The following is a 19841-nucleotide window of genomic DNA, read 5'->3' as shown; positions in this document are numbered from 1 at the left end:
AGTTGTAAAGCATTTTTCACTGTAATTTATATTACGATAGCATATTTTCACAGTAGCATAAAAAATACAGGAATAAAGTAAAAAATTAAAAAATTTATATCCAATAGGTTATCTTATATTTCACGAGAAATTGTTTCCGGATTTACAGTTGGGACTAACATTGGAAACAATATTTAAAATAGATATTATTAATATGGATTTCCCCACTTTATTTTAAATACGTAGAATCAATATACCAGATTACTAGGTCGAGATATATGAACTCCTATTCAGATTCATAAACATTTGTTCAACGACTTTGATTGACAAAACACAAAATTGTATGCAACATTTATGGCAATATAGATCCTTATAATTATCATTAATTTTATATTATTTGATATAGTTCAGCATAAAAGGTAGGATAATAGTAAAGCGATTGAGAATTTATTATCAAAAGATATAAATCGTTCATTTTAAAGAGGAAAATCCAAATTTTGGTATCTTTCATTATACAAGGTGATTTATTCGATATATTTGAATTATTTATAGGCTATATATCGCACAATGCTACACAAGACAAAACAAAACAAAATTTATGTGATTTCAAGGAGGACACGTGCTTTTCTCTATACCGTATTGTTTGAGCGAATGTGTTGCCAAGATCAACTTAGATGAAACGCTATATTTTTTCGGAAAATCAAAAGAGCATTATCTAATATAAATATATTAAGATACAATACATCTGAAGCATATATTTAAACAAACAATTAGTTAACATAAAAATGATACTGAAAATGATCATTTTCATCAAATTAACTACGAATGCATTTTGTAACCTCTCGAACCGCATTACAAAACGCGTATCTAGCATGTACAAATCGTGTGTAATTTATCTTATATAATTATAAAAGTTAACAACATTACCTAAAATAAAATTTTCATCACAGAAATCTCAATAAACATTCATCAAAACAAAAACAATCATTGCATCGTATATCATTTTATCATTTTTAACATGCAAGTATTATTGTATATGTTGCTTACATGTCAAACAATTTATAGTTAATTAAAAGTTGATAAGTTATCTTGTATACTCAAAAGAAAATGAATAATTGAAATTTTACTAATAGAAATGGATCTAAATATAATTAAGTTTAATATAAATATAGAAGTAAACGCTTTGGAGATCTACCAATAACAATTCAGAATATATTACTTATAATAATAAAAACTTCGACTTTCCGGATTCGTTTCTCACGATAATCGACACAAGTACAAAGTGTGGTTCCAGTAAAGTGTTGAAAACGTTATGCAATATTTCCTACTTACTATATATAAAAAGAATCGTTAGAATCACATTTCGATTACGTTATTCCCCTTGTTCCACGGTTATGTTTAAAAACGTATATATGGTACACGTCTGGCCTTTCCAACAACTAACCGGGGCCGAAATGACGACAATGAAATGCTCTCGAGTGAACGAGCGAGCGTGTACCGTTCGAATTTCACGCAGTAAGTGATCCGATTGGCTGACGCTCGGGGCAACCTCCAATCGCGGCCCAGCGTCCATGTGACGTCACGAGACGGTATTATATACCGTCGCGCACCGCATCGTTCCGATCAGATCTCGGTTGGCTTTTGAAATGAGCGAAACGAGGTAATTTTCGGAGAGTTCTGGCAGCTCGCGCGCCCTTCGGCTGTGAGAGAAGCCGGGTGGTGGTTTTTCCCTTAGTTGAAACAAGTAGAAAGAAGCTAAATTACTCTTACAAGTCATCATTCGAATCCTAGCAACGCGGTTCAACGTCAAGAATTCTTTCATAAACTAGTCATCGAACGCGTCGCCGTTGTTAGTCGAGTGAACGTACGAGAACGAACAGCTGAATTGTACAAAGTGTTTCGTCGATAGCATGAGTTAAAAGGTGGGCCGGAATAGGTCGCGCAGAACGTCGAATTAATATCCGTACAATTGGGTGCTCTGTAATCGAATTGAGGAGTTAAACAGGACTTTCTAAGTCAAGACTTCACTCTCGTGTGATACTTTTGCTTGTAACTGACGAAGGCTTTGCGACACAATGCTGGAATAGAAGCTTAAGAAGGAAGAGAAACAGAAATAGAAGACGTGAGAAGTAAGAACCAGATAAAAAGTACTATAAGAGAAAGAGAGAGAGAAACAATAGACTGATAAGAGGCAAATTGCCATAAAGGAAAAATCGTTATATTTATTTCGCGTAGAATACAGACGCGTTCTGGTCGTTTGGTCTCTACGTTTTGATTTATATTTTTCTCCGGAAGCCGGCACAAACGTTCTCGATATACCATTCGAGAACCGCGGCACATTAACGGCTTAAAAATTAATTCCGAAAGTTCGAAATCCATTAAAGCGAAGCTCTCGAAGCTGTACCTGAGACTGAAACAGAAAAGAAAGATGGTCGGAAGCAATGGGACTATGATCGCCATTCGGCTTGTCCGTAGCAAATTGCGGAAACGAGAGGATCATTCGAATGCAGTACATCCGGAAGCGACCGTAGTTCAAACAGCAACATCGCCAGTCTCGACGATCGTCGAACCGTCTTATCCTGGTGAAGGTTGTTGCACGCAGACGTCAGTCACTACCACATCGACGGATCTGGGAAACAGCACAGCTGTTGAACAGGATAACGTCTATGCTACGGTCAATCCGGCAGATCAATTCGTCTGGCAGTTTCCGCCTCCTTATCCACCGCCTCATACACCGACGCAGTATACGTTGTACAACGACCAGGTTAGTACTATGTATAAACCCTGCTTTTTTGCTTTATTTCCTCTCCCCCTTTTTTTTATTTCTCATCATGTGGTTCTTTTTTTTTTTTTTCTTTGCTTCCTTGGAACTTGTAATCTTGAACGAAACGAAGACTACGCGTTTCTCCCTTCTAACTTCGCCCATATTCTCCTCTGTATACTTACATTGGCTGCGCTAACCAGTAGAGCCAGTATTACCAGATTTTACTGGTTTATTCTCTGACTACCAGGATTACTCGTATAATACTTAAGTTAATAGAACGATCCTTCTTTTTATGGAATTAGTTGCTACGTGTGAAAACTTGTTTGTATCTTGATCTTTTAGCGGGTAAAATTAAATGAAGAATATTGTGATACAGGATGTCATTAAGTAATGTAATTAAGGAGTAAGGTATTGGTGGGAAGTATATTGGTTTCGAAGGATAATAAAAAGTGGTTTAAACTATGTATATCGTAGTTGCTATGCCTATACTTGTGTATTCTAGAACTGATCGATCTTGTGTATATATACATACATACATACATATTACTAATCTTCGTTTGCTTATATACGGTAGTATTAAAAACATTTCATTTGCTGGAAATCAATTTTATTTACTGGATATCAATATTATGAATCGAAAATTACATTGAAAAACGAGCTAGAGGATAAAAGATTTGAAAAAAATAACGAAAATTCGAGCATATTTTAATAAAAGTAAAAGATATCAAATGTACTATTATAATATTTGTTACTCGTTGCTTGCTTACCAGTGTTTACTTTATCAAAAGGATCTATATTGTACTTATTGAGATTATAGATTACTTTTGTGAAAATCTTATTGCAATTTTTATTATCGTTTACATTTACGAAACCTTCAATTCAAACAGCTTTCTTAGAAACTTGTATCTGGTCAACTTGATGAACTGGATCTTGGACCTTGAATGAACTCATATTATTTTTATAACGAACTTCATATAAAATAATATCGTCAAATCATCAAATATTAACGTAATTCAATAACCAATATTTAAAAAAAAAACTTCTTATGTACTAAATTGTGACTACATTTAGGCTTCGTTACAAATACAAATGAGATAACGATTACAATATATATATCTTAACAACAAGACTTTAAATACATTTATTACAATTTTATTTATCTTTAGTCGATATCACATAAAATATTATCAATCGTATTGTAGTTTCGAGTATATTAGTAATTTCACGGTAGGTAATTTCTCGCTAAAATTTACATCCATAAAATTATGAAAGCTTGTGCAATATGTTATTTATAGTAGATATAATGCATCGGCTATACATAATATATTATAACTGAAAAAGACATATCTGGTAACACTCCAGGATATACTTGGTAATGGCAAGACCTTTGAAAATTGTAAGTAGTTATTAATAATAGTCGATGGCGCTATCGATTGTCCAAGGACGAGGCATACGAGTAGACGGCCTGGCAAACGAGTTGTAAGGTCGAGGCTCAGTCCGAGGCTCGCCGCCAGAAAAATCCCAAACAATCGGCAACGTTGCCACTTTTGCTCTGCTTTGTTGCCGTTATGACACGTATGTTTCAGTTTCATGCTCCACTTACCAGTAAATCTCTACTGCTTTCTCATATATATATGTACATAACTTTTCTAGTTTTTGAACTATTTCTATTACCCTATTACTATTACGTGTCTCGTACAAGAATAGCCACAGTATTTCTATATTAAGCACCAAGTCTCGTTCGAATTTCAATTCTAGAATCGAACACTATACATATCGCAGATATACAGTGACTCGCGAAAGTGGTCGAAAGTCAAGCACTTATCAGGGAAAATTTTTGTTATACAAGGCTTTTTGAAATTCCATTAACGCTGTAATGATATTACACTGGTAACATCTGAAACAAATCTGAAAATGTATATGAAAATTACGGGGCCATTTATTGCAAATATACATTTAGTGAAAAGTTTATATATAGTATGAATAGTGATCTCAAACGTCTATTTAGCGTTAAAGATGGCGTCACTAAATATCATAACTTACTAACTGTGATGAAGGATTGACTGTTCGAATATTTTGGTTATCTTTATGAAAGATGTGTTTGCATAAAATATTTGAAATATCTTGTGGTTTATGTACACATTTTCAGATCTTACCAATATAAGTTTCAAATCGTACCAATATAATCACGATAATTGTAATTCCATGAATCACTATATATAAGTTTCTTCAAATTAGAAATTTTAAATTACTCCCATCATGGAATTACCTTAATCTAATCGCTCATTATCTAAACGATCAAAATGACATAAGTTTCCATGCTTGTGATATAAGATACTTACGTATGACGTACATAATTTCTTATGTACGATTAAAAACGTACACGAAGCAAGCCTGTCCTTTGTGGAAAAAAGATAAGATTGAACATTTTCAAGTTTCATACTCCGTCACGCAATTAGAATTCTGTAAGGCACGCTTAGCCATTCGCTGAATTTCACGAGTCTCGATACGAATCTTCATCGTATTTTAGAAAGCATCAAGTCGACCTCGGTTGTCAGTATATTTAAAATAATAAGAGGCATAGTAACGCTAACGGTAGTAGTTGAACTTTATTTCATATGTGTTAAGATCTTCGTTGTATTTGCCAGTTTATAACGGTGGTACGTAATGATCCTGTACGTGTCAGTCGCATATACACAGTTAAGTAATACGAGAAAAAACGTTCCAATATTTGAATTCGTTGAGCAACTTAACTGCTAATGTTATTCATTGTTGTCCTTAATACCATATTCATCGTCTACATTTCATATACCTTGCGATTTTCCTAGAATATTGTGTACAGCGCAACCGTCTTTTTTACATTACCTTTTTTGTAACCTTGTCTCAGTTATGTTAAAAATTCTGTTATACTCCAGTCATCTTATTTCTTATTAGACATTAACACATATTTCTAACCTATTTGTTAAAGCTGAATTTTCACTCTCTGTCCTTATCTTTTATCTAGCATATTCATTGATATTTATTTAAAATTCATGTGTTATTCGATTAATATTCTCGAAGACAATTGTATATATATAATATAATTACTCGTGTTTGAATAGTGCCATCGGTGAATTATATGGACGTAGGTACTGTCGCAACGTTGAATTTTCCATCTGGCAAACCGCGAAAGCCACTATGTTTGGTGTTTTGAACGCATAGGCGCACCTAAAAACCCGCTTTTACCCCTCTGGCTGGCTCTAAATTTAGCGTAGGTGGGCGGCCACGACCGTTTGCCAAGCAGCAACAGGACTTCGGGCATAGGGTGCAGCTGTCTCGTAGACGGTGAAATAATGCGTCTCTCCTTGACGATATTGGCAATATTCCTGCGATTCTGTTGCCTCGATTCGCCGAACCGATATTTTCATTCCCGACCTTTCTGTCTTTCGCGGTTCGTTTCTAAATGTCGATCGGGACACGAGGATTTCAGTTTCCTCTGCCCACGTATACATACATATCTGGTCATCTACCTCCGTCCAACGGTTTTCCTGTTCGCCTCCTCGTAATACACTACCGTTCAAAAGTATCCGCACATTGCTTATTTTTGACAAGATATATTTTATTCATAAAATTACAGTAATTGTATTCTTTATAATAATTACAATTGTATGTAATATTTCTATTAATAATAGAATATTATGTTGCGTTTTTTAAAAGACAATATGCAAAATAACACTGTCGTTTAACGTTGTCAAATCTTGTAGAACGATTTTGTTACTTGGCAAACTCTTTATTTTTAGATTCTTTAATTTCTGAAGCTAGATTAAGAAACCTGTTCTAACCTGATTTATTAATTTAAACAGTAAATATATGTGATATATATATATATATGACATATGTTATTGCCATGTGTTCCAATAGGTAACTTAACTGTATAGTCAGTTGATTGCAAAGGTTGCATTTAGGTATCAACTTGTTATCTCGGGTCATCTGTTACTCAAAAATACAATATATATATTCTTATATAAGAATATTATACATAATAAAAACGATAAATATTATAAGAATTTATTTTCAGAGATCTCTTGCAGAATAATGTACTAAGTAACAATTTGTTTTATTATTAAATTTGTTCTTATATTTTATAAAGGAATTTATTGATACTCATATCTTGCATCTTGTGACATTTAAATTTTTGCTAATAATATTAATTCAATTGTGCAAACAAGCCTATAAAATCTTAAGAACGAAATTATTATATCTAAGCGGTTAGAAATCTCAGTAAAACGAATTAACTTGCGCAATTCATCATTAATTTGCACGCTTTGATTAAATTCAAATATGGTTACAACTCAACTAAAGTGTCCGAATATTTGTGAACGATATATCGTATGTAGTTTCTATGTCTCGCGGCTTCTACATAGCTCTACATAGCTCTGAATCCTGTCGGTCGGTTTCGTAACATCGCACCCGGATACACGACGTATCCTGCTTTTTCAGTCGACGCGTTCTCGTCTATTTCTATGCTTCATAGATCACTCTAATCGTATTGCTGCGTATTATGTATATCGTAAGTCGTAATTCTCATGTGGCCTTACTTCGTTACTCGTATGCCTGACTACGACATGGCTATCACATATTTTGTAAGCTGCGCCATATCTAACAATCAAAAGCGATAAATTTTAACCGCTGTCGAAAGATTTGTTAAAGCTTGCAAACGTCAAATTCAACAATACGGAACGTAGAATAAACTGGTAGAATTGAAGAAACTCACAAAGACATATTGGATTTGATTGATTATTTTTGAAGTTGAAACAATCAAGCGCACTTAAGATATAGTATAAGCAAACGATTCTTGTTATACATACTTAAATTATTACTCGTATTTTTAAACATTCTGTCTCGCAAGTCATTCTAAATAATGTGGTCAAGAAATTATTTAGTAACATTTATGTGCTATGTGCGACTGTTATTCAGTGGGGAATAAAATAATAATATATAGACGTAATATCATGTCTAATAAAACGACATAAAGTTTCAATTCTAGTCTATTACGTTGTTAAACAATGACACGCTCTATTGATTATATAACTTCATGATGAGAGATTTCTTTCCAAAACGAACACTAATCTTCAGTAATTAAGAATAATATTCGCGTTGAAAGGAAACATTGATGGGCTTTGAAAACGTTATTTCAAATTATCTCAAACTACAACAGAAATCAACATCCAATATTTAAGAAAACGTAATACGTATTCAGTCATTGAATACATCACGTTTGGTTAATTCCTAGAACAGCAAGTTCAACGGACAAAAGATATACAAAATCGTTGTAACAACTTCCAGGCAATGATTGGTGTATTTAAGCAGCTCTCATAAATATTTTTATTAAAAAAAGAAATCTATCTATATAAAAGTACTGTACACAATATGGTTGTACAATGTTTTGATATTACCATTTTATTTACCCAAATATTGATCAAAATTATGGTTATACATAAATCATTATACATATCCAGGCTTCCCATCTAACAGTGCTAACATATTCTATGATTAAAAATACAGAAAATGTTTGTATAATCTTTTAAAATGCTAATGTTAAGTATAATTCTCTGCTGGTTAGTGTAATAGCCAATTCAAAATAAAACAGTAAAATTGAAAGAAAAAACATAACATGTACTTAACTGCATGCATTATTGTATTTCAGGATACTCTTGTACACGCATTACCGTCGGATAGGCCTGGATTTGCAAAGGGCTTCCGTAAAAATATCGGGGGACGCTGGCGTCGCTTAGTGAAAAGGAAGCCGGAGACGGAGACTTGTGCCATTCCTCCTGAACTGAAGGATCAACTAAAAACAATTTACGTCTATTGACGATCAGCGTTAATGCGCCGTTGTCTATATTTTTACAAACCTTCCTCGGTAATCGATGCTTTCCTCTATGTAAGATAATAATTATATCAAGAAAGATAGAGATGACACGAGTTATGAAGGCAGAAGGAAACGAACGCGCAATGGGATAGTTCATAAAAAAAAAAAAAAAAAAAAAAAGACAAGTGAAAAATGTATTCATTTATGTAAGTGAAAACGTTTAGTGAAAAATTTTGAAAGGAATTGTAAAACAAAACAGAAATTTATTGTTCATAGCCCTCGCAAAACATATCAAAAAGTGCCTAAAGATGCGTTTTCGGACACATTAAAGATATACATAGGTATAGAAACAAAATGATCCTCTTCTGATATTGAATATTTCTGTAAAAAACAGCATTGGGATAACGATAGCCTGAATTATAATTGCATAAAATAACGTTAGCAATATTTACAGAGATATATATAGAGAGAAAAAATTATATTATCATAGATTTTGTGATGTTTTATCGTTGGCTATTTTAATAAGATGCCATGAATCGAAACGAAGAAGAAGTTTGAAACAACTGTCCCGCGTATTTAATTGCTCGGCTATGCGAAAGATTAAAAAATCACTGGGCTTTGACACATAGGACAATGGCGTCAAGAACTCTATGAGACTGAACGTAAAGAGTACGACAACACGAGTTACCTCGTAGCTTTTCTTGAATACGTTTTTTCATGAATAATGCAACAAATTCATTTCAAATCACTAGTATTAACGTATACCTGAAATTTTATAACCTTCAGACTTGCCAAAACTTTTTCTTCTACATCCTATTTGGCAGCTCTGTTGTTACATGTAAATAGATGTATAAAGCAGTGAAAGTATGAAACTACTTTTAATTCTTATAATGGCCGATCGTTAAAGTAAGAACCTGAAATTTCCTTCGTACATACAATTTGGGGAGTTTAATATGTTACATAGGAAAAGAGCAGGGTACGAAAGAATGCTAGTAAAAGGAAGTTACACCCAATCAGAATTATTCCCTGATCTTTAAAAATGGGAGTTACGTAGCATTTTGTTGTATACTTGTAACATAGGCCAATTTAAGATTCTTAATATCATTCGACAGCTCATATTGAGCTCAAACTATATACTAATATGGTATTTTAATTGTATTGTTGTATCAAGCAATACTTGTCTCTGAGAAGTGGTCAAAATTTAATCAATAATAATTTAAACAAACAAAAGAATTCTATTTATAACGTCGTGCCACGCTTTAAATTTTAGCAAAGCTATTTGATTTTATGTTGGATGTATTTTCTGCACTTGCAGTTTTATGCAGTAAAATTGATAATTTATAATTCTGAGTGAAGCAGACAGAAATAATATATTGTAAACATGTTTAAAAGAAAGGAAAAAATGCATTACTTTCCAGTAAGCTCAACGTTCCTTTACGGCTCGACCTTTTAATTCCTTATCGTAACTTTTTAGAATGTAAATAATATTATTGCATTGTTTGTTTATCATGAATGTGATGGCATAATGTTTGAACGTGATGCGGATAGTTTAAGAATCAATAACGTGCCTACGATTTTTATAAACGATGAAATACTGATGGAACTGCATCCGTCACCTAGTCACTTGATAATTATTGTTCAAAACTTGTATTGTAAACTTTTTGCCGCAGCTTGGATCTTTCCTCGTGAAAATCTGTCTGAATACAACAATATCAAATAAAGTATTCTAAAAGATATAATGCGTGTATACTTAATTACATCACCTAAAATATTCCAATTGTTATTTAACTATGAACGTATTTTAATAACCTGCTGCTTCCTTTCCTCATTTCCAAAAACAAAAAAAGAACTGAGTATGAATTCGATTATTATGGCTGTTTTTAGGTTTCCCAATGACAGATAAGAAATAGATAACAGATCGATATCGAAATAGATATATTTCTAATATACGATACTTTTTCTTCAAATGTGAAAATAAAAAAGAAGACAGAAATGTAGTATCAAATTTCTCTCTGATAGTATTAAAATATAACTAAATCAATATCTGTCTTTTAATTGGTATAAGGCATTATATATGTAAATCATTTTGTAAAGTGTATTTTACGGTAAAAATCAATATTCTACAGAGGAATCGTATTCAACAGTATAAAACGAATAAAAGATGATTTATACGAATACTGAAACATTAGAAAGAATATGTAACTCAATAATATTTTAGAAATTATAATATTTATTTGACAATATGTCCTATTGTATATAAGGAAATGTTTTATTATTATAAATATTATAATTTATGTAATTACTATTTTCTATGCTGATAAAATAATAAATACAGTATAGTATCTGCATTTAAAACATTGCATTTATACACACGTTATTTTGAAGCAAATACATATATATGGCTGATTAAACATTTACTGTCCTCATGTGATCATAGCACGTGATCATTACTAAAAACATTCTAATAATTTCTTTGTTCACAGGAGTAGAATTCGGTAAATGTATAACACAACAGTAATATTAGGAAGAAGTAAGTGATACGTTGTATGATACAGTAATATCATCAGTCTATATTTTTTCATACTTGTAGTATATTGATTTATACAAATAGAGGTTATGTTTCACTTTATTATATTACTTTTTTTAATGGTATCACCAAATTCATTTATGGTTACAAATACAATATTTTGATTATTGATTAAAAAGTTATTTTCTATATACAATATAAAAATGATGTTTTGCTTTAAACTATACATACAATTGTATTTGTAGGCTACAGGAACACATTCTTAGTATCAAAAATGTGTAGCACAATGCAAAATAATTCTGTAGAATTTTCTATAAAAAAAAAATTGACAGATTCTTTAAATCCATCTTATATTGAAATTATAAATGAGTCGTATATGCACAATGTTCCTAAAGGATCTGAAACACACTTTAAAGTAATTGCTGTTTCTGATAAGTTCAAAGATATACCATTAATTAAGGTGAGAATATTAAATGTAATATAATTTTCAGTCAAATATTTAAAATAAGAGATTTTAAATTTTATCATTAGGCCAATACGTGTATTTTCATAAACTATATTTTTAAAATGACAAGAACTGTGCATGCTTATCACTTTTTATATACCATTACTGTATACTGTATACTAAAAGTTTAATTTTATCGATTTAGCGCCACCGAATGATAAATAAGTTATTGCAATCAGAGTTAGAAGGTGGCGTGCATGCATTATCAATTATAGTAAGTATTATTATAAAAATATTTTAATATAATATAAAAAGTTTAATATGGTAAAATTTGAATATACGTAAATGTTTACCATTTATTTACAAAGGCCAAAACACCTGATCAATGGAAAGAGAAAAGTACTATAACTCCAAGTCCAGCTTGTAGAGGGGGTTTTGGAAAATAAACTTTTGAAATTTAAAGATCGCATATGTATATCAAAAAGGATATCTGTTTAAACCAATATTCGAACTTCAAATCGCGTTCACGTAATATCTCCGTATTAGATGTATTTTCTGAGGTTCTAATTTATGTGATAATTGTATGCAATTAAGGAAGTTAAAATAAGATAAATGTAAGCTTTAAAATTCATACTAATATAATTATTAATAATACTTAATCAGAACTGAAAGTAATTAAAAAAAAATAAAAAGTTACATTAATGTCATAAAGCAAAAGTATCCAGTCTTAATTTTCCCTCATTATCAGTGAAATAAAGTATATCAGCCATGGATTGTTCTGCTATTGCTTCTTCTGCCCTATCATGCATCTGCAAAATATAAACGATTCGTGAAAAATTGTTCTGAAAAATGTAAAGCTTAATTTTTATTATTTTATTTTGTTTTTATCAATATAATAAATACCCCTCTAAACGTAATATCTCCAGGAGGACATTTAAAATTGGGTCCAAAATTAACAGAAACCGTGGCACTTTTATGAATAGAAACTGTGGGATAGTAAGCTCCTTTATTGACATCGATGAATGCTTCACCTTGATTTACTCCATTTTTGTAAAATATAATTTTGCTTCCTTCTAATGGTTTGAGAGCCTTAAGTGCTTCAGGTACTTGATCTTTTTCTTCGTAATACAGATGACTTTTAAATTTTACTAAGGGCTAATTTATAATCAATTAATTTATAATACGCGTATGAAAATATAATAAACAAACTTACATTTAGTCCTTACCCGATCCTTGTAGGTGTTTGGTAAATGTGAAGCATCATGTGTATCAGGTAAAATTAACAGAAATCCTAATGTATCTCCTTCTCCATAACCATTACTGTAATGTTTACCTTTACTTTCGTGAAATCGTGTACCTTTTCTATCAATAATTATAATTATGTATTTATATTTTTGAATAACAAATACCATTCTATATTGAAGTTGTTTTATTAGACCATACCTAGATCTCCAAGAATATCCAAATTTATCATAACCAAGCGGAGCTTGTAAATTAGCATATTCTTGACCCCATCCTAACCTTGTAGCTGAGCCTTCTGGCATTTCTTCAATAGTTGCTTCCCAGTACCACGTACCTCTACTTACATCTAAAGAGTAAGTAAGCAACGTGCATAATATATAAAGTACAGAAGGATACCAAATGATTTAATGTATACTTATTGATGCAATTAATGGACATCTAATATAGTAGATCATGATTTTGACATACTATGAGTTGCTCTGACCATGCAATAGCCTTTTTCTCCAGTTACTGCTAGCCTGTCTTCTGAAATCCTAAGCTGTGGTGCTCGATCATGCAAAGCAAGTAAAACTGTACTTGGACTCAAGGCTCTGTACAGCCAACCAGGAATAGGCTTTCCAGCCCAATCGCTACTTTCATCAAATTCCTGTTAAATAATGTTGATAAATTTCATAATATACTAAAATTGTAAAATATACACTATGATGGCAAACCTGTCTGCAGGGAGCATGAGGGTCAGGTTCAGCAAGGATATATCGATAACCATCCTTATTGAAAGGATGCTCAAGAGGATATCCATGAGCAGGTAATTTAGGAGCTGTCATATCAGAACCTCTACCTTTTTTGCCAGGTCCTGTACCTGTTCCTTCTCCAGGAAACTTACGTTTTGCATTGCGACCACGAAAACCTCCACTAAGTGGTACTGTATATGCCATAGTTATGTTTATTAATCACTTAATAACTTTCAATGTTCAATGTATCATTATTAAATATATAAAACTGCATAAAAAGATAAGATAAAATAAGATTACATATGATTTTAACTATTCAATTTTTTCTTAATGAAACTAACGGTTCAAAATACAACAATCTTTTAATATATATTAAGAACACAAAAATCACAATGTAAAATTTACTAAGTAGCTTAACCTATTCAAGTCATAGACATTCTACAATTAAGCAGGTTGTTGTATGATATCATGGGACTGATTAATATCTTGATAAGATAAGAAGTAACTAAAACAAAAAAGAGAAAAACTAACTATTAAGAATTTACTGGTAAAAACGGATATTAATACATTACTAGAAATCAAATATGCAGCAATCTAATAAATATAACAGTAATTACAACATTAAATAAATTTGTTAATATAGCCATATTTTTTGGTATGTATATTTTCTAGTATATAACCCATGACTGATAATTAAACTTACCAACATGTTGAACACCCATTTCAGTTACTTTCAAATGACCACCTTTAATCATTGCTTCATAATTTGGCTTAATCATTTGGAGATCTGAACATATGAGTCCGAATAACTGACCATCTGAACTGTTTTCATCAATAGTGAATAATGTTCCAACATCTTTCAACAATGCTCTATGTATCTATGTTATATACATTAAATTATTAGTCATTTTCATTTTTGTATATAAATTAACTTCTAAATAATTCTAAGGAATGTATAATAGTAAATTTTCATCTTATTTATACTCAATCTCAAAAGTAAAAAAAGTATTTATTTTTATAGATATATTCAAATAATTAAATTATTTAGTTGTAGATTTGACTTACTGTTGCATGCCAAGATTGAGTTACTCTACGTGGCATTGTGGTCATGCTGTCCCAATGACATTCAATGAAAGGAATAATATCCTTATCTTTATGAAAAAATGTTTTTTGTTCATTCTCTTTTTGCGACATTTGTATTAAATTTGCTATTGCAGTTACACACATTTGTGGAAATGCTAGAAAGATCATATTCTTTTCAGTGTTTAAGTTTTAACTCAGATATCAAATTATGTATCATAAAATATGGTTAATATTCAAATGTATTCTTACGTGCTTGGTTTTTTTTGAAACTCTCTAAACCAGTTGGAGAACAATTCTTGCACATAAATATATAATTCATCATAAAGGGTACCAATTTACCTAGTTGATAACCAATGCAAGATTCATGAAACCATCTTGAACAACTAGCACATAATAGCTCTATAATGTTAAGATTTCTTTCTTTTGCGCTAAAAGAGTATAAACTTGTAAATCATTGATACTTGTTTCTTTTTTTTATATAATCTACTTTAACATAAACTTTAATAAATTACCAATAACAATTTCCAGCTTCATTGTTATTCGTTCGGCCATTAGGTTTCTCGGTGTTTTCTTCTGGTTTATTTTTTTGTTTACTTTTATCATCGCTCTTTGATTTTAACTTGTCATCAATGGACTCAAGTTGTGCTCCTTCTACTTTATCGATTGGACTACAAAAAATAGGTCTGTATGTAACTTAAAAACAGTTATAACCCCATTCAGTTTATAACCTCAAAAATATTTATTTTATCATGTAGACTTTAAATAAATATTTCTAAATTGAATCAAGCTTACAGAAAATCTATTAATGTTACAAACTTATTGTTTATATAATTCTGGTAGGCATTATACGTATATGAATATATGCTTTATAGATACCTTTCAGACTTTTCTTCTGACATTTTTAAATTTATGTGTTTCTGTTACTTTTGAATTATTTCTATTTCGCTTTATCTTAAAGTTTTCAGTGTAACAATATACAACAATACGTACAGTATACAATATATGCGTACACAATTGTACATACTTTCTTCAGTTTACTTTTTGTTTGTTCGATAGAAGTTTTTAAAACTCGGTTCATAACCTGTATGTCGATTGTTCACTACCATCGATTGGGTACTATGGAGATTATCACACTATCTTATGTGGAAAATGTAAATAGTAAATATACACGATAAAAGTTATATAAATGATAAATAGTATTATTTATATTCTACCTTTATTAGAACATAGACATATATTTATACAAAATTAAAATTTCATTTAACATAAGTAAAATATATAATTATTACATCTAATACGAAGCTTACACTATAAATTTTATAATTTATTATGTTATCTGTATTACATTAATAAGTATATTATATTATAATAATATAGTATATTATAATAAAATATAATATATTATAATAAATATAATATATTATAATAAATATAATATATTATAATAATTAATGTATATTAGAAAGAAATATAAGTAACAAAAATACAAATGTAGTTCTGTCATTATATGGCAATATCAGTATTTATATATATATCATGTTTCAAAATTATTTCAGATTGTATTAGTATATATTATATATCTTGTGAGGAGTAAGAAAGAGCTATTATACAATATATATTCAGTTTATTTGCTTTTAATTCAGAAAATGATATTTTCTCTGAATTTACAATTATATTTACATATAAATAGAAGTCTGACTACATCTCATACTATTTAATGTTTTTACATGTTTGCTAATATTTTTTATTTTGTTTCATTCTTTTCATTACAGTTATGTATGATAACATATTTTTTTATCATTTTCAGTTATTACATATATATAAACAGTTCCTTAAAAAGTATAACCTTAAAAATGAAAAAAGATGTTTAATAATTTAATCTAATAGAAACACATAGAAACAAAGATTCCAGTGTAAAATTTGAGAGGAATAGAAGAAAAGTAATAAAAAAATTGTGACTATGCGAAATACTCTAACAAATATTGCAATCGACTTCGTGGCTATTGCAATCAGAAAGATTCATCAATAAACGTGCGATAAGTTAATCCTTTGATATTCGACGAAAGTTCTACACACGAAGAGACGCAGTCATGTAATAAAATTTTCATAACAGCATAATTATGCAGATATTTCAAAACCAAAAGTGAAATATCAAAATTAAAAGTTTAAAGTACGAAGTTACATATCAAGAATAACGTAAAGTAGGCAAAATATGTACGCAATAGTAGCGGGAACCGAATAATTTAGTAAACTAGAAGTTGCTGTGACAGGGGTTACATCTGTTTTGGCGCAGCGGTGTTCGATGTGGCGTCCTCTGGCGGTAAGCTCGGTTAGTAGAGCAGAAGAGATGGTGGGGAATATAGTGTAGCAACGGAGCGTGCGTCTACGTCAGGAAAAGCTCTGAGCTTATTGGTCCCGGTCCATTGTTGCGTATTGATTGCTGCGGAGCGGTGGTATGGTCGTTGGGACACTCGGTCGTCCTCATCGCCGTCGTCGTCGTCGTCGTCGTCGGTGGTACAGTCGAGTAGGTTAAGAAAGCGGGACACGCGTACAGATAGATCAGTTTTCCGTGTCGTTGTGATCGAAAGCGCGTTTCGTCGCGTACGATCCATGGATCTGGGTTTACTATATAATATTTACACGTAAAATACAAGTATATATACATATTATATACGTATTTCTTCATATATACATATAATTACACGTACACCAACAAACTATACACTTACACATATACGTGATACACGCGAACCTTGTAAGTATATACGCGCGCGCGCGCATAATTATATACACGTATAAAACATATAACACAAATGATACCAATTAAAAATTATTTGTATATATGTACATCTATATAAATGTAGACACGTACACGCGCGCGCGCCTACATACACATTCTACGTATACATAAACATTTACTTATAAGTATATACACGTATATACGCGCGCGCGCGCGCGCATACATTCGCACTTACGCAGATACACTTGTACATATGTCATGTATATGATTATACATATGTGATACAAATCAAATATATACATATATACAGGCTGATACGCACACATGTAATTAATATTGCACATACATATATACACATACAGATTAATTTAATACGAAAGATACACACGCGTTGAAATACAGTTAAACATCGAACCACACGCACGCACGTATGTGTATATACGTGGACGCACGCGTATGTATATATCATCGTAGTGGTGTCAGTGGGTTGTTTTCTTGTTTTCTGTTTCTCCCCCTTTCGAGATTGGAACTACCTGCAGCATCAGCGGCGGCGGCGGCGGCATCAGCTGCCGCCGAGCGTGTCGAGACCGATTTTCACTGATACTCGGTCGCGATAAACGCGCTGGATAGTTCTCGAAAATAGTCTCGCGAATCTTAGCTCGAGGAGAGAACAATCGACAGGTACAGAGGGAAAGAGAGAGAGAGAGAGAGAGAGAGAGAGAGAGAGAGAGAGAGAGAGTGAGAGTGAGAGCGAGAGAGAGAGAGAGAGAAAGAGGAGAGTGGGACAGAGAGAGAGAGGGAGAGATAGAGAGGAGAGAACATGTACGCCTGGAGAATCTCGACGAGCGAAGGAACTGACTAATCGGGGCTAGTCGATCGAGAGTAGACAAAGATCGAAAGCTTTCATTGGTCCAGCGAAACGGAGAGAAGAAGCGCAAGACGAGAGTCGGCCAGGCGACTCGAATGTAGAAAATTAGCGTCGCGATCGGTCGACCTATCATTCTCGCGACAGGGAAAGGACAGCTGAAACCGGGACGAACGAAACGAGGAGGCGAGAAAAGCGAACGAGATCGCAAACGAAAGAGTAGAAAAGTGAGAGATAAGACTGAGATAGAGAGTGTTGTGAAGTGAGAAAGAAAAACGAAAAAGGAGAAACGAGTGTGACGAACGCGATAAGGAAGAAGAGAAGGACTTGTGTCGAAGAGGAAAGGAACAAGAGGACAGGAGATTACATATAGGGGAAGCTCAGTGAAGAGAGAGGGGGAGTAAAGAGCGACGGTAGAAGTAGCCAGTAGAATCAGGTGGCAGTAGCAGTGGCAGTAGAAGCGGTGATAGAATCAGGATTGGTAGGCTTTGGTAACCGGTGAAGATAATTCCGAAGAGAATAAGCGTGTTACGGGGGTGGGTGGGTGGGTGGTGATCGGTGCGTGCGTGCATCGTGCGTGCATCGTGCATCGTGCGTGCATCGTGCGTCGTGCGTGCGTGCGGCGTGCGTGCATAAACAAAAAAAAGAAGAAGAGGAGAAGGAAGAAGAAAAGGAGAAAAAGGAAGAAGGAAGAAGAGAAAGAAGGAAAAAGGAGCGAATAGTTAGTAAAAGCGAAGACGATATTAAAATTAAGGGAGAAGAAAATAGGAGAAGAAGAATAGAGGAAAAAAAAGAAAGGTTGGTTAGTTGTTCGGTGGTAGTGGTGGTGGTATTATTGGTAGTGGTGGAGGTGGTGGTGGTGGTATTGGTAGTAGTAGTGGTGAGTGGGCGCAAACTGCGCGAAGCTAGTTCGTGGTTGAAAGCTGCAACGAAGCGCGAGGCGTGCAGAGTTGCAGCAGGAAATTATGAAGCGTATAAGGAGCGCTCCGTTGGCCGCCGCTTGTGATAGCTGCCGGTGAATGTGTGATCCGGGGGCAGCAGAGATCCACCGTAATGACGACCGAAGAGACGACCGAGCAGCCCCCGGTAGACGACTGCCTGAAGGAACGGAAATGGTGGTGCTTCCTGCTGTCGAGCATCTTCACTTTCCTTGCCGGGCTGCTGATCGTACTCCTCTGGCGTGCGTTCGCCTTCCTCTGCTGTCGCAAGGAACCCGAGTTTGCCCCAAATGACCCGAAACAGAAAGAGCAAAAGACGAGCCGCCAGGGCAAGGAGTTCGAGGGGACTTTTATGACCGAGGCCAAAGACTGGGCCGGTGAACTGATTTCTGGACAGACCACCACTGGACGTATTTTGGTGAGTTATTCTTCACCCGTTAATCTTCCTCTGCCTTTGCTTTTACTCCCTGTAAGCACGCGTATCTTTTGCTTTCTCGTATCTTTGGTTATTCTGGTTAACTTTGGAACGAGAGGGAGGGAGAGAGAGAGAGAGGGAGAGAGAGAGAGAGAGAGAGAGAGAGAGAGAGAGTGAACGAGCAAAGAAAGTGGGCAAAAGAGAGAGAGGGAGAGAGAGAGAGAGAGAGATATTCGCAAATATGTAAGCAAAATTGTTTTC

The 19841-nt window shown here is 33.1% G+C and overlaps 4 protein-coding genes across 20 annotated transcripts in view; 3 read left to right on the top strand and 1 right to left on the bottom strand.

Annotated features, from left to right (window-relative positions):
* LOC139987585 (uncharacterized) overlaps positions 1-10333 on the top strand; it is a 66319-nt gene extending 55986 nt beyond the window's left edge. For all 6 annotated transcript variants that reach the window (XM_072003991.1, XM_072003992.1, XM_072003994.1 and 3 more), the window contains 2 exons: positions 2455-2743; positions 8430-10333. In XM_072003991.1, coding sequence (XP_071860092.1) covers positions 2455-2743; positions 8430-8597 — 457 coding nt within the window. In that variant the 3' untranslated portion in view covers positions 8598-10333. The remainder of the gene's footprint in view (positions 1-2454; positions 2744-8429) is intronic.
* A 148-nt stretch (positions 10334-10481) lies between these two features.
* LOC139987586 (bolA-like protein DDB_G0274169) lies at positions 10482-12709 on the top strand. 2 transcript variants are annotated; one of them, XR_011799881.1, is made up of 5 exons: positions 10482-11124; positions 11367-11581; positions 11772-11840; positions 11935-12180; positions 12315-12709. XR_011799881.1 is itself a non-coding variant. In XM_072003998.1 (4 exons), the coding sequence occupies exons 1-4, from the start codon at positions 11094-11096 to the stop codon at positions 12010-12012; spliced, it is 393 nt and encodes a 130-aa protein (XP_071860099.1). In that variant the 5' UTR covers positions 10482-11093; the 3' UTR covers positions 12013-12339. The 2 variants fall into 2 exon arrangements, 1 of the variants encoding a protein (XP_071860099.1); XM_072003998.1 differs by having other exon boundaries at positions 11935-12339.
* Ash2 (set1/Ash2 histone methyltransferase complex subunit ASH2) lies at positions 11897-15741 on the bottom strand. Of its 2 annotated transcripts, XM_072003986.1 has the most exons (11): positions 15499-15741; positions 15135-15290; positions 14872-15050; positions 14605-14777; positions 14243-14417; positions 13522-13730; positions 13277-13454; positions 13010-13154; positions 12793-12928; positions 12470-12721; positions 11897-12375 (listed from the first exon to the last, which is right to left on the bottom strand). In XM_072003986.1, the coding sequence occupies exons 1-11, from the start codon at positions 15519-15521 to the stop codon at positions 12271-12273; spliced, it is 1731 nt and encodes a 576-aa protein (XP_071860087.1). In that variant the 5' UTR covers positions 15522-15741; the 3' UTR covers positions 11897-12270. The 2 variants fall into 2 exon arrangements, with proteins under 2 accessions (XP_071860087.1, XP_071860088.1); XM_072003987.1 differs by lacking the exon at positions 11897-12375 and having other exon boundaries at positions 12585-12721; positions 12780-12928.
* Positions 15742-17039: 1298 nt separating this feature from the next.
* Positions 17040-19841, top strand: part of Slo (calcium-activated potassium channel slo) — a 107475-nt gene continuing 104673 nt past the window's right edge. For 4 of the 10 annotated variants that reach the window (XM_072003195.1, XM_072003194.1, XM_072003196.1 and 1 more), the window contains exons 1-2: positions 17042-18043; positions 18102-19583. In XM_072003195.1, the coding sequence (XP_071859296.1) occupies positions 19281-19583 (303 nt within the window). In that variant the 5' untranslated portion in view covers positions 17042-18043; positions 18102-19280. Of the gene's footprint in view, positions 18044-18101; positions 19584-19841 lie in introns of all 10 variants that reach the window. The other 6 variants (XM_072003198.1, XM_072003193.1, XM_072003192.1 and 3 more) reach the window with 4 other exon arrangements.

The sequence above is a fragment of the Bombus fervidus genome, chromosome 5, assembly GCF_041682495.2.
Source record: "Bombus fervidus isolate BK054 chromosome 5, iyBomFerv1, whole genome shotgun sequence".
Classification (NCBI taxonomy): Eukaryota; Metazoa; Arthropoda; class Insecta; order Hymenoptera; family Apidae; genus Bombus; species Bombus fervidus.
The sequence above is the reverse complement of the archived record's forward strand: the minus strand, read 5'-3'. Positions and strand labels throughout refer to the sequence as shown.

Excerpts from the sequence above, each read along its gene's own strand:
- LOC139987586 (XM_072003998.1), top strand. The coding sequence starts at position 11,094 with ATGTATAACACAACAGTAATATTAGGAAGAA. Across the intron at positions 11,125-11,366 it reads AACAGTAATATTAGGAAGAA|GCTACAGGAACACATTCTTA; the intron begins GTAAGTGATACG and ends TTGTATTTGTAG. Across the intron at positions 11,841-11,934 it reads TGCATGCATTATCAATTATA|GCCAAAACACCTGATCAATG; the intron begins GTAAGTATTATT and ends TTATTTACAAAG.
- Ash2 (XM_072003986.1), bottom strand. The coding sequence starts at position 15,521 with ATGTCAGAAGAAAAGTCTGAAAG. Across the intron at positions 15,291-15,498 it reads TCAGAAGAAAAGTCTGAAAG|TCCAATCGATAAAGTAGAAG; the intron begins GTATCTATAAAG and ends TATTTTTTGTAG. Across the intron at positions 13,455-13,521 it reads CTCATGCTCCCTGCAGACAG|GAATTTGATGAAAGTAGCGA; the intron begins GTTTGCCATCAT and ends ATTATTTAACAG.